At 51.1% G+C, this 11,806-nt stretch overlaps 1 protein-coding gene across 1 annotated transcript; it reads right to left on the bottom strand.

The window, feature by feature from the left end:
* Window positions 1-1,652: 1,652 nt before the first annotated feature.
* On the bottom strand, window positions 1,653-7,507 carry ZIC2 (Zic family zinc finger 2). Its single transcript, XM_035115699.3, has 3 exons — window positions 6,315-7,507; window positions 3,773-3,936; window positions 1,653-3,379 (listed from the first exon to the last, which is right to left on the bottom strand). The coding sequence occupies exons 1-3, from the start codon at window positions 7,402-7,404 to the stop codon at window positions 3,062-3,064; spliced, it is 1,572 nt and encodes a 523-aa protein (XP_034971590.1). The 5' UTR covers window positions 7,405-7,507; the 3' UTR covers window positions 1,653-3,061.
* Window positions 7,508-11,806: the final 4,299 nt, after the last annotated feature.

Raw genomic sequence — 11,806 nt, 5'->3', positions numbered from 1 at the left:
GGCGAAAAGATTGCCCCAACAATGAAATTTTACTCGGAAATAGGTCCTACTGAACTTAGCGGGGCTTGCTCTGGAGGAGGTGGGCCTAGGACTACAGTCCAAGGCTCTTCTCTTCTCTGCCAAAGAGGGATAGTGTTGCTAACATAAATTCCAAACAGGGTGGGGGGTTTGGATGGAATGCAATGAAAACAAGCGACTGGGCTGGAGAGGCAAATGTATCCTTTGAGCGGTTTTTGGCTGGCGCTGCGGAGTTTTGTGAGAGGAGTGCCAGGAGCACACTTGCAGGGGGCTTGGAAAAATGGGGGAGGATGCGTGCCTCTTTTGGGTGCCCAGGTGGCTGGCACTGGGTTTTGGGCAAATGCCAGGCTTTCGAAGGTTTTTTTGAAGGCTGCACAGTTCAATTCCACGTCCTGGTTACTAGAAAGTGGCTCATAAAATCAAAGCATGTCCAAAGCACTGATTCTGGGTTGAAGTCAAGAGGATGGAGGAGAATCTACAATCTTGCAGACAAGCAAAAGTTAATTTAGGTCACCATTCTTAATTATATACCTATTTACTAATGTAGAATACTATTTTAAATTATTCACACATATACAAACACACACACTCACTGGTAAATTTGGGGTGGGGAGAATAATTTTGTTAAAGCCTTGTGCAGCAAATTACACAGCGCCTAAAATTTTTGTTTCCTTAGCCATTGCATCTTTAACACATACTGTCACACCAAAGTCATGGTTGTACTGTTCCCCAGCACAACAAAGAAAAGGGGGGGGGGGTTACTGCTTTTTAAAAGCCTGATTCATCTCTTTTTTCATTATCTTTGGTCGAGGGAATATGAATACACACACACACACACACACACACACACACACACACACACATTAGTACAGATAAATGTGCAAAATAAAAAGCATAAGAACTATTCTAAACAAGGGAAGAAGTGTATCCAACTTTTAAGGAATCCAGATTTTATGGAGAAGGATTTAGGATCTACTCCTAGATTTAGAAATAAATTAATTGTATAGCATGTGAACAGTGATTAAAAAATAAACTTAACAGCAGTACCGAAAAATCCAGATTAAAAATGGGACCTTTCATATAAGTAAAAAAGGAGACAAGGGCAAGCTACAAGCAATAAAGGTTTTGACAGTCTATAAGGGTATAAAATTGACTTGAAATAGAAGAGTTTTGATTTTCATAGGGGAAAAGGTGAAACACATGCTTAATTATTCCACTGAAATGGCCCTTAAAACTACTAATCTTTGACTAGATCCAGCCCTATATTTGCAAAGCCCTGTGTAGTTAAATTCCACACATATTTACCCAGTAATGTCTTCAATTAAATTTACTCCAAGGTAAAAATGCACAGGAGTGCAGCCTAGGAGTATCATTCTTGGTATGATATTGGCTTTGCAAAGCCAGTACATTAAGATAGGATGTAGATTTGTTTTAAATACTTAAACTAATAAAACTTAGTTTTTGTATAAGCTGTGCCCTCATGTGATTTTAATCACATATCTAAAACATTTTGCAGCCTATAGCGAATTTGACCTTTCTTAAGGCACACTCTAATCAACATAAGAAAACCTTTGACATACCAGGAAAGAAAGGAAAGGAAAGAAAGAGGGAGGGGAATGTCAGCCAGTGCAGTTTCAACACATTTTATTATATTTCTGTATGCATTACTCTCAAAAAAAAAAATCACAAGAAATGATGAAACCACATGAACCTTCAAATAAAAAAATTCTGAAACAGTTTATGCTCACAATTGTACATATTTATAGTTAAGAAACATTCTTTATAAATACTGTTTCCTCTGTAGCAAGTTAATACCATAATTTAATTACAAATGGATAAATATGGCAACAGGTATTTACACAAGGAAGGGTGTTATTACGAAAAAAAAATCCCTAACAGCACTACGTTTATTTCCCCCTCCCCACAAACTTCCAAACAGGAACTAACAAATAGAACTTGCAAAATGCACTAAAACATCACATGTAAATCCAGCTAACAGAAAATACATTCACAAGCATTGGAAGAGGAGGAGGAATCAATCTGGGTTTGTTTCGAAGAACAGCATGGAGACTTTGGCACGTGTTTTTTTGTTTGTTTGTTTTAAAATCTTTCCAGTCTATAGCTGAATTAAGTTTACAATCAAAATTGCCTCTTTTTTTAAAAAAGGAACACAATATTCAATACCACAATTACAAAAGAAACAATTTTGCTTCCACTTTACTTCCCCCCTTCCCCTTTAAAAATGGGTGAATTTAAAAAAGAGAAGAAAAGAGAAAGAGAAAGAGAAAGAGAAGGGGGGAGCTAGAAAGAGAGAAAGGACAGGAGGCAGAGAGAGAGCGCGCATCACTTCTGGGGGGGGGGGAGAGAGAGAGAGAGAGAGAGAGAGAGAGAGAGAGAGAGAGAGAGAGAGAGAGAGCGGGGCGGGAGGGAAGAACCAAATCCATAGTTCACAAAGTGGACCAATTTCTATACAACGAGAAAACTTTATGATTACCACCTCCTTGGCGGAAGGAGCGAAGACTCCTCTATGTACACAGAGAGTCCGAGGGGGATGGAGGCGGTCGTTGGGGGCCGGCTGGTCCCAGGACCGACGGTTCCTCCCTCGTTGTGTCTGATCTTTTGTTCCCAAGGCGCTGGAAGCAGGAGGGGCGGCAGGGGTCCCCCCTCGCCGGCAGAACTGAATGTCCGCAAGGCTCAGGAGGCAGCGGGTGTCCCGTGGCGGGTAGAACCGCTTGGGCTGCTTTTAATCCTTTCTTTTCTTTCTTTCTTTCTTTCTTTCTTTCTTTCTTTCTTTCTTTCTTTCTTTCTTTCTTTCTCTTTCTTTCTTTTCAAAAGATTTTATTTTCTCTCTCTCTCACTTCTGCTGCTTCAAGATGTCCCAGTCCAAACAAAAGGGGGCGACGGGGTGGAGAAAGAGAGAAAGGGAAGGCGGAGAGCGCCAAGGGCGACTTCGACGGCGGCTTCCTTCCTTCCTGATTTCCTTCCTTCATTTCGAGGCATCTGGCTGGAGCGGCGGCGGCGGCGGCGAGGCCAGGAGGCCTCTTCAGACGTACCACTCGTTGAAGTTGGACGTGAGGCCGCCGTGGCTGGCGCTGGCCCCACCGCTGCCTGCTCCCCCGCCGCCGCTGCCCCCGCCGCCGCCGCCCGAGCTCCCGCCTCCTCCCGCTCCGCCGTTGCTGCTCCGGTGTACCGCCGACACTGCGGCTGCCGCCGCGGCGGCGGCCGCTGCAGAGGACAGGTTACTGGCGGCTGTGCTTTGGGTCTCTGCGCTAGGGGACACCAAGCCCGGCGGAGTGGACGACTCGTAGCCAGAGCTGGCAGCGGGCGACGACTCGGAACCTTGCGGGGAGGATTCGTGGACCTGCCAGGCCAACAGCGAGAAAGCAAACTAAGCAACTTGTGTTTAAAGAAAGGACACAGAAAAGGCTCCCAGATCTCTCCCACCCATTTCCTTTCCTTCAAGACGCTCAATAGGCTCAGCACCGCCGCTGCCCCTTCCCCAGTGCTGAAATCCTGTATTTAGTAAAGTTGCATAAATTCCCCTGAGTTACTAGCAGCTCAGGAAGCTGGGTTGGAGCCCAAATGGTCCCTCTCTTCCGGCTATACACAACATTTTCTTTGCAATTTGGTTTGAAACAGGTTTAATGGGAAACCACTCCGATTTGAGCGGGACTTGCTTCCCAATAACTCCGCAGCCTGTGGCTACAGGAGCAATGAAACCCTCCCTCTCCCCTGTCGCGCTTCTCCGGCTTACCTTCATGTGTTTCCGCAGGGAGCTGGGGTGGGTGTAGGATTTGTCGCACATCTTGCAGAGATAGGGCTTGTCCGAAGTGTGGACGTGCATGTGCTTCTTTCGGTCGCTGCTGTTGGCGAAGCGTCGGTCGCAACCCTCAAATTCGCACTGGAACGGCTTCTCGCCTGCGAAGGAGGAGAAGGGGGAAAGGCCAAATCGGCGTTAGCGCGTGCGAACGAGTCGCCGGGCTGGCTTCTGATCCAATCCACTTAGCAGCTAAAAAGCGATCTTTTACTAAAAACTATAAAGCAAAACAGTGTGTGGCTATGAGATCTTGGAAGAAACTTAACATCCTCGGGGTTTTTTGGTCAGCTAAAGGAAAGTGACCTCCTTTTCGTATGTGCCTCTTTTCATTGGCATCGGATATTTAAATGTTCGTCTGAGAATTCCGCGGGAGCTCAGTCGAATTTAGGATGTGAGGGAAATGAGTTGAGTGAGTTGTGCAGGGGATTACGCAGCTTCGAAAAGAAATTCCGGGCCAGGGTCCCCGCTACTACAAGGAAAACGGGGAAATTCAAGAAAGTCTTCAGGTCTGTGGCCATTGTTTTTAAAAGCGCGATTCCCCAAGGAACCCAATAAAGAGATTTGTGTGTCTCTTTCGGGATACGTGTTTCTTGTTTTCATTCCCATTGGTGTTGCATTTAAAAGCCAGGCCAAGGAGCCTTTCCCAGTTCGTGCATTTAAAAACAACAGTCACCCGACCAGAACCAAACCCCCACCCCCTGTTTAAACCGCCTCAAGCCGCAAACGACTCCGGATCTGAGCAGGCTGCTGTAGTATTTTTCTCCCCTTTCATACATAGGACATTGTAAGTCAGTTCTCAAAATATCCGCTGGGGATGATGGGGGGCGAAGAGGGCGAGAGAAACCGAAGCAAAAAACAAAACATGCACAATCCTCCCTTGGATTTTTCCTAGAGCTTATTCGCCCCTTTGCCAGATTTCCGAGCAATTTGTAGGTGTGAGAACTCAAACACAGCCACCGCCGGATCCTCCCCCTGCCCTTGAAATCGGAGGTGGGAGAGACGCGCAATTTAACGCGAAATTCCATTAGCACCTAAATTGTTCCTTAAAGACATCCGCTCAGAGCCCCCCCTCCCCACAAAACGCTGCCATCTCCATGCAAATCAACGTCCCGGATTTGCTAACCCTTGTTAAAGCCCGTCTCGCACCTAAACCCGTTCTTAGCACTTAAGCAACACAACCAGAAAGGTTCACAGAGTTTTCTTCCTTTTTCTCAGTCAATACTGATGCCCGGATGATGTTTTTTCCCCGGGGCGGGGTAGGGTGCGGACCCCAAAAATAAAAATAAAAATGCTCCAGTAGAAATCTGGCCGGCTGAAGAATTATCTAGGAGCCTGGGAAACGCATTTGTTTGATTCCACTACCTGGACTCACACGATTTCTATCACCCAGAAACGGGGCCTCCTTTCTCATCCATTAGTCCTCATTTGGGGGTGGCAGCGTGGGGGGGGGAATCCTACTCCCGGAAGTTTATCAACCTTAAATCCTCTGTTGTTTATTACATATGTTGCTTTAACAAAAATAATAAACTAGTGGAAAACCACCTTCCGGCGCCCCAAGTCAGACTTTCAAAACACTATTGGAAATGAGAAAATTTTATGGTCCCGCCTCTCTCCATTTCAATTTAATGGAAAGCAGTTCCTGAAAAGAACGGTGAAATTACTAAGGGGGGGGGAGAAAGGAAAGGAGCTTCCCCCTCCATCTTAAGGGTAGTTTTTATAGAATATAGCTCTAAAATACACAATGTAAAATTCAACTGTGTTTTCGATTCCTACCATCATATTTATAAAACGGCACAACTATGCCTTTTTAAACTACCCACTTATTTACCCATTTTCTGGAAACGCAGCGTTCTTTGCAGAAGCACCTCAGACCTGAATATATTTGGAAATGAAGCCGGTGGATTTCAAAGGAAGAGATTTCCTAGTCAGCTGCTCAGCTTTACAGATTTCCTTAAAAGTAGATCATGCCGACAGGAACAACACTCGCTTCTCTTCAGGATTAACCTGTAAGATTCCTTCGTATATTTCCAGTTATCTGCTTGGGGTTTTTTTGCTTCTTTGAAGGGAGCCATCCCACTCTGAAGGAGATTCCCTTGGCAACTATGATTGATGCCAGTGTATCTTACTTTCGCCTAAGTATCTGATCCCATTGCATCTCCCCTAAGTATCCCGAGGAGCCCAGCCCAGTTCAGGGAGCCTTAAGAGAAGGCAGGCATTTGGAAGCAATTTTATTTTACTTTGTAAGTGTTTTTTTACGATCAAATAAAGCATCACTTCCTTTAAAGGGTTTGGACAAAATTAAACCGCTTTCCGAGTAAGCAGATTCGTGTGCGGGAGCATGCACGGGGAGGTGTATGGGAAAAGGAATTATCCTGCTTTGCTTTTGTGTCGCAATGCCCCCTTCCGTTCCCCACAATCTCACACCCACCAACCACAATTTCTGACCCGGCAAAGAGTGTGAAATCCCTCGTGGACTGACCTGTGTGCGTCCTTTTGTGGATCTTGAGGTTCTCGGACCGCGCGAAGACCTTTCCGCAGCCGGGGAAGGGGCACGGGAACGGCTTCTCCCCAGTGTGCACGCGGATGTGGTTGACCAGCTTGTACTTGGCCTTGAAGGGCTTCCCTTCGCGGGGACACTCCTCCCAGAAGCAGATGTGATTGCTCTGCTCGGGCCCGCCGACGTGCTCCACGGAGACGTGAGTGACCAACTCGTGCATGGTGCTGAAAGTTTTGTTGCAGCTCTTCTTGGGGCTGCTCAGCTGCTCGGGGTCGATCCACTTGCAGATGAGCTCCTGCTTGATGCACTGCTGGCGCATGTAGCGGAAGAAGGCCCCCGGGTGGTGGTGGTGGTGATGGTGGTGCGGGTGGGCATGGTGCGGGTGGGCATGGTGCGGGTGGTGCGCGTGGTGTGCCGCCATGTTCATGCCCATGTTCATGTTCATGGGCCCGTACTGGCCGTGCAGCTGCGCCGCCGAGTAAGGGTCCGCGCGCGGGCTGGACACCTGGCGGTACTGGTCCGAGCGGCCGAAGACTTCTCCGGGCAAGCCCAGACGCATCTGCCCGTTGAGCACGTTGGGGGAGCCCGGCGCGCCGTGCTGCTCGCCGATGCCCGGGAACAGCAGGTGGCTCTGCGCCTCGGCGTGCGGGTGGTGCAGGCTGCCCGTGGCCGCCGCCGCTGCGGCCGCAGCCCCGAAGAGCCCGTGCTGGCCGCCGCCAGCCGCCGCCGCCGCGTCGCCGAAGCCCCGGCTCCGAAACAAGAAGTCCCTGGGGGAGTTGAAGGGCGGCGCGGAGTAAGATCCCACATGCGCCGCGTGCGGGTAAGCGGGCGCCTGCGAGCTGAAGGCCGAGCCCTGGCCCGGAGACAGCTCGTGCGCCGCTGCCGCCGCCGCCGCCGCGTTGAGCTTGAAGGCGCCCAGGTGCGCCGCCGCCGCCGCCGCCGCCGAGTCCACGAAGCTGTTCTGCAGGCTCAGCTCGCGCTCCTGCATCTCGGCCGCGGACGGAGGAGGAGGATGCCGGGCGAACGAGCCCACGCCCAGCGCCGGGAACTGCGGCCCCGCATCCAGAAGCATGCCGCTCAGAGCCCCAGGCGACGGTCCGGCCGAGGGGCTCTCTTTCTTCCTCTTCTTCTTCTTCTTCTTCTGCTTCTCCTGGCTGCGACTGCTGCTGCTGCTGCTGCTGCTCGAGCGGGAGAAAGAGCCGCGCGCCGACTACGAGAGTTCAGGCGCAGGCGGCAAGCCGAAGGGTATTAAAGCAGCTGAGGCGAGGGCGGGTGGGCAGTTCTGAGGGAAGAAGGCACAGAGAGGGGAGCGGGTGGAGGGGAGGGGAGGGAGAGAGAAGGAGCCGAGGAGAGGGGCGGTGGGGGGGAGGGAGGGACGCAGAGGGGACTCGCCTTTCCCTGAAGGGGGGGAGAAAAGAGCTACCCACAACAACAACAACAACAACAACAGTACCACACACACAAGCCCGCTGGCGAAGAGATGTCACACCGCCACAGCCACACCGACAGCCTCTCTCGCTCTCAAACAGGCGAGGAGATATATAGGCACACTCCCGCGCGCGCGCGCGCTCTCACGCCGGGACGCGCGCGAGTGGCCGGCTCTCCCTCGCGCGCTACGCACACTCTCTGCTCAGAAAACAAACACACGGTTCTCCGCTGCGCTACTACCCCGCCCCGGTGCCCCCCTCCCCGCCTTCTCCAGCCCCTCCTCTAAAATGTTTGGATTCCCCCCTCTAACCACCCCTTGTTGTTAATATATATATAAAACACATGTGTGTATATATAGATATATTATTTCCGCTCTTCTTCTTCTTCTCCTCCGCTGCCGCCACCTCCTCCGCCTCCCGCTCTGCCCGCCATTCGGTTTCGCCTCACAGGCTCCAAAGTTGCCGCCGCCGCCGCCGCCGCCGCTGCCGCCGCCGTTCTCCTCACAAGAGGGAGGAATCGGGCGCCTCTTCCCTCGCCACAACCTCGCTCGCACTCGCTCGCTTTAAGTTGGGGGGGGGAGGAGGGGACGGGACTGAGGGGGGGGAGAGGAGGGGGGAGATGCGGGTTTGTGAGAGAGAGAGAGATAGAGAGAGAGAGAGAGAGAGGCAGCCCAGAACAATAACACAGGCGGAGCGGAAGGGGAGTGGAGCGTCCAAGGTCCGTCCCTCAGCCCGGGCGCGGGTCCCACTCAGGCACCGCCGCCAGCGCCCGCCATGGAGATGCTCCAGCCGTGAGGGGGAACGCGGAGATGCTGTCCTTCCTCCTCCTCCTCTTTTTTGGCGGGGGGTGGGGCGGGTTGGTCCTCCTCCCTGGGCGCTGGCCGGCTTCTCCCTCTCCTCTCCTCGCCTTTCGCCTCCGTCTGCTCGTTGCGGTGGGCGCCGCTGCTGTGGCTGCTTTTTATCCCCCCCTCCTCGCTACCCCCTTCTCCTCCTCCCAGCCTCTCCCGCTAGTTCCTAGGCTGGACTGGCAGCTCCTCTCCCACCGCCCCCTTTAACAGCAGCCAGGCCGTTCTCCTGGCGCCGTCTCATTGGTCGGCCCGGCCCCATCAATCCAAGCCTTCCCCCAAGACTGCTAATAGCCACTCGCGCGTCCCCTGGTCCGACCCGCCTCCCCTCCGCTCCCCCTCCCCTCCGTTCCCGCCCCGGGCAGAGGCAGCTCCCCGCACCCTCCTCCTGACGGAGGCGAGAGAGGGGCAGCGCTCGGATCATAGGGCAGCAAGAGGGTGGGTTGGGGGAGGGGGGCGCGCTGGGGATGGTGGCGGGATCGGTTCCTAGCGAGATCCAGTTTACCTCTCGGGTGCGTTTCTCGCGGGTAAACCAGACCAAAAGGACCCTTTGGGGTGGGGAGAGAGCAAGAAAGAGCAAGGCATGTTTTTTTTGTTTTGTTTTTTAAGAGAAATTGGGCGAGTGGGTGTCAAAGGAGAGGGAAATCACAGCAAATAAAGAGTTGGAGAATATCTGGTATGGAGAAAATCTGCGTGTGTGTTTGTGAAAGATTCCGAGCGAAGGTGCCATTCAGATCCGCTAAAAACCGACGGGAGTTTCCCTCCCATCAATTCCAACAGGATATGGACTTCGCTGGGAGGCTGCTGACACGGGTGTAAATAGAGATGTCTCGGAGTGGTGTAAAAGAAAAGAACGAGTTAGTGGGCGGTTGTCAGGAGGGGGCATGGGAGCGAGCTGCATAGCGGGGAAGGGGTGTTGAAAAAAGCAACAACCCGTGATTGCAGCCTTTTGCCGCTGTGTTTTTGTGTATTTTTAACAAATCACATCGCAAAGCCTCATGAACGGAAATTTGCAAACTAGATTCTAAGATTGCTAAGTGAAAATACACATTACACACTCCTGCCAGGACAGATCTGTTTCCTGAATGAGCTTATTTAGATTAATTTTTTTTTAAAAAACCACCCAAACCTGCAATCCAAACCAAATTTGCTGAGGAAATAAAAAGGGCAGTATCCAGAAATATTTCCCCTTCTTTTTAGGAAAAATAACGACGGCCTTTCTTTCTCCCATTTAGGAATACAAATAATCTCTGTGGTTTTATGAGAATGGAAACTAGAAAAGGAAATGGGGTTGCTCCTGGGTTGGGGGTGTGTTCTATTCCCACCCCTTAGGCCATATTAGCATATAAAAAAACATTTTTACGCTTTCTGCTGTATTCTTTTGCACCTGCACAGGCCCATTTCCAAACCGAATTTGCGTCCTAGTAGGGGAAGGAAGGAAGGAAGGAAGGGAGGAGGGAGGGAGGGAGATACAGGTACAGAGAGCTATTTAGATGTACCAGGCACATACATAATGCACAAATAAAAATAGTACATCACCCATGATATCCTTCCTTGATTAAATTACTTTTTTTTTTAGCACGAAGATGCATTTTAGTCCGCTGAAAACGCTGCATGAACGGACTCTGTTCTTTCTAGCTTGCTAGTATAGCTTTAGGCGTGGGCGCTGAAAGAGCCGGTTTTTCCCCGGAGCTGTTCTCAGGACGAGCGTGAGCCTTGCACACCTCACGGCTACATGGCTCTTCCTTCCTCCAAATCGCAAACTGTCTCCATCCCTTCCTTGTCCGCAGCACTCGGTCAGCCCCCCTCAGTACCCCTTGCCAGCTTGCAGGATGGAGGTGGTGGGGCGCTTCTCCCCCCCCTTCTATTGACCCAACCAGACTGCGTTTCTCTTGGCCTGACTTTCCAACACACCCACCTACCTATTTCTCTCCAGGGTTTGAGCGATGGCAAAGAGAAGCAGAGCTTAAAAGGTCCCCCGCACGTTCCGACATCCAGAGACCTTGGAGGAGCACAATAAACACAACGGAGCCCTGCGCGCAGTTCCTTTAGGCCCCGGTCTAAGGCGCATCCGCCTGTAGGTAAATTCCATCGGCTTTAGTGGAACACTTTCAAGGAACTGTGACAAGGTTCCTAGAATATTTTTCAACAGAAGGGGGAAATCTCTCTCTCTCTCTCTCTCTCTCTCTTTCTCTCTCTCTCTCTCTCTCTCTCTCACACACACACACACACAATCCATGGCTAAAACAGTTTTTGAATGTAGCCTCAAGTCTCATTCACACATCCACCCACCCACACGTTTCTTTCTCTCTTCTTTCCTTTCTCTCATATCCCTCCCCCGCTGTCTAACGGCCTCGGCGGCTTGTTCAGGACACTTTTGGGAGGTAAATTCGTAAATTCCGGCCGGAGTCCCCCGCAGGCTGGACTCCGCTTTTCTTTCAAACTTTCCTATTTCTCCCCTCCCGGTAGGAAACGGAGGAGCTGATCCAAGTTCAAAGCCAGATCGCCGTCCTTCCACCCCCTCCCCAGAAGTGCTTTATTTCTCTCCAAACAAGAAAAAAGCCTCCCCCCCCCAATGTCACGGGGGTGAGAAGGAAAGGAAGGGGTGGGGTGGGGAGAAGAGGAGCCAAGAAAGAAACCTGCCGTCCCTTTCATGGGCCATTGGCCGGAGTACAGCCTTTAAAGCTCATTCTTTGCGAGACCAGAAGAAAGCGGCCAGCAGTCAAAATCCTTTCGGGAAGTGGGTTGGCAGGGCGAAGGAAGGAGAGAAGGGATCGGATTCCTCCTCAGCCAGAGTAGGTTTCTTGGGGGTCCCGGCCTACAGCCTACTAGATACGTGACCAGTATGTCACCATCGCCACCAGCTCTTGGGGCAACATGGCCCCCTGGTCTGTAAGTTTCCTTCCATGCTTCTGCCTTTTTATTTATTTACTTATCTATTTATTTTGCTTTCTCCAAGTCTAGAACGAAGGAAAGGTAGCTTCGCTCAGTGTCGCTCGCTGTCTTCGTTATTTTGCAATGATCTGCCGCTTCTGAGATACCATCCCCCTGCAAATGGCACCTGGGGGTGTGGGCTGGGGAACTCCACGGTATCCATTTATCTCTAGTGCTGCGCCTTTGCTGCCTGGGTCCCCTTGATGGAGCTTATTTAGCTGTAGCTTGGCTTTCCTTTGACCCGAGGACAGTGCTGTCTGTGTGTAGG

Source organism: Zootoca vivipara, chromosome 4 (assembly GCF_965207765.1).
Source record: "Zootoca vivipara chromosome 4, rZooViv2.hap1.1, whole genome shotgun sequence".
In the NCBI taxonomy this organism is placed as follows: Eukaryota; Metazoa; Chordata; class Lepidosauria; order Squamata; family Lacertidae; genus Zootoca; species Zootoca vivipara.
The sequence above is the reverse complement of the archived record's forward strand: the minus strand, read 5'-3'. Positions and strand labels throughout refer to the sequence as shown.

Bases quoted from the DNA above. Each gene is read 5' to 3' on its own strand.
- ZIC2 (XM_035115699.3), bottom strand. From the start codon at position 7,404: ATGCTTCTGGATGCGGGGCCGCAGTTCCCGGCGCTGGGCGTGGGCTCG. The intron at 3,937-6,314 runs GTCAGTCCACGA...CCTCCTTCGCAG, and splicing joins CCACAAAAGGACGCACACAG to GCGAGAAGCCGTTCCAGTGC. The intron at 3,380-3,772 runs GTAAGCCGGAGA...TTGGCCTGGCAG, and splicing joins CCCTGCGGAAACACATGAAG to GTCCACGAATCCTCCCCGCA.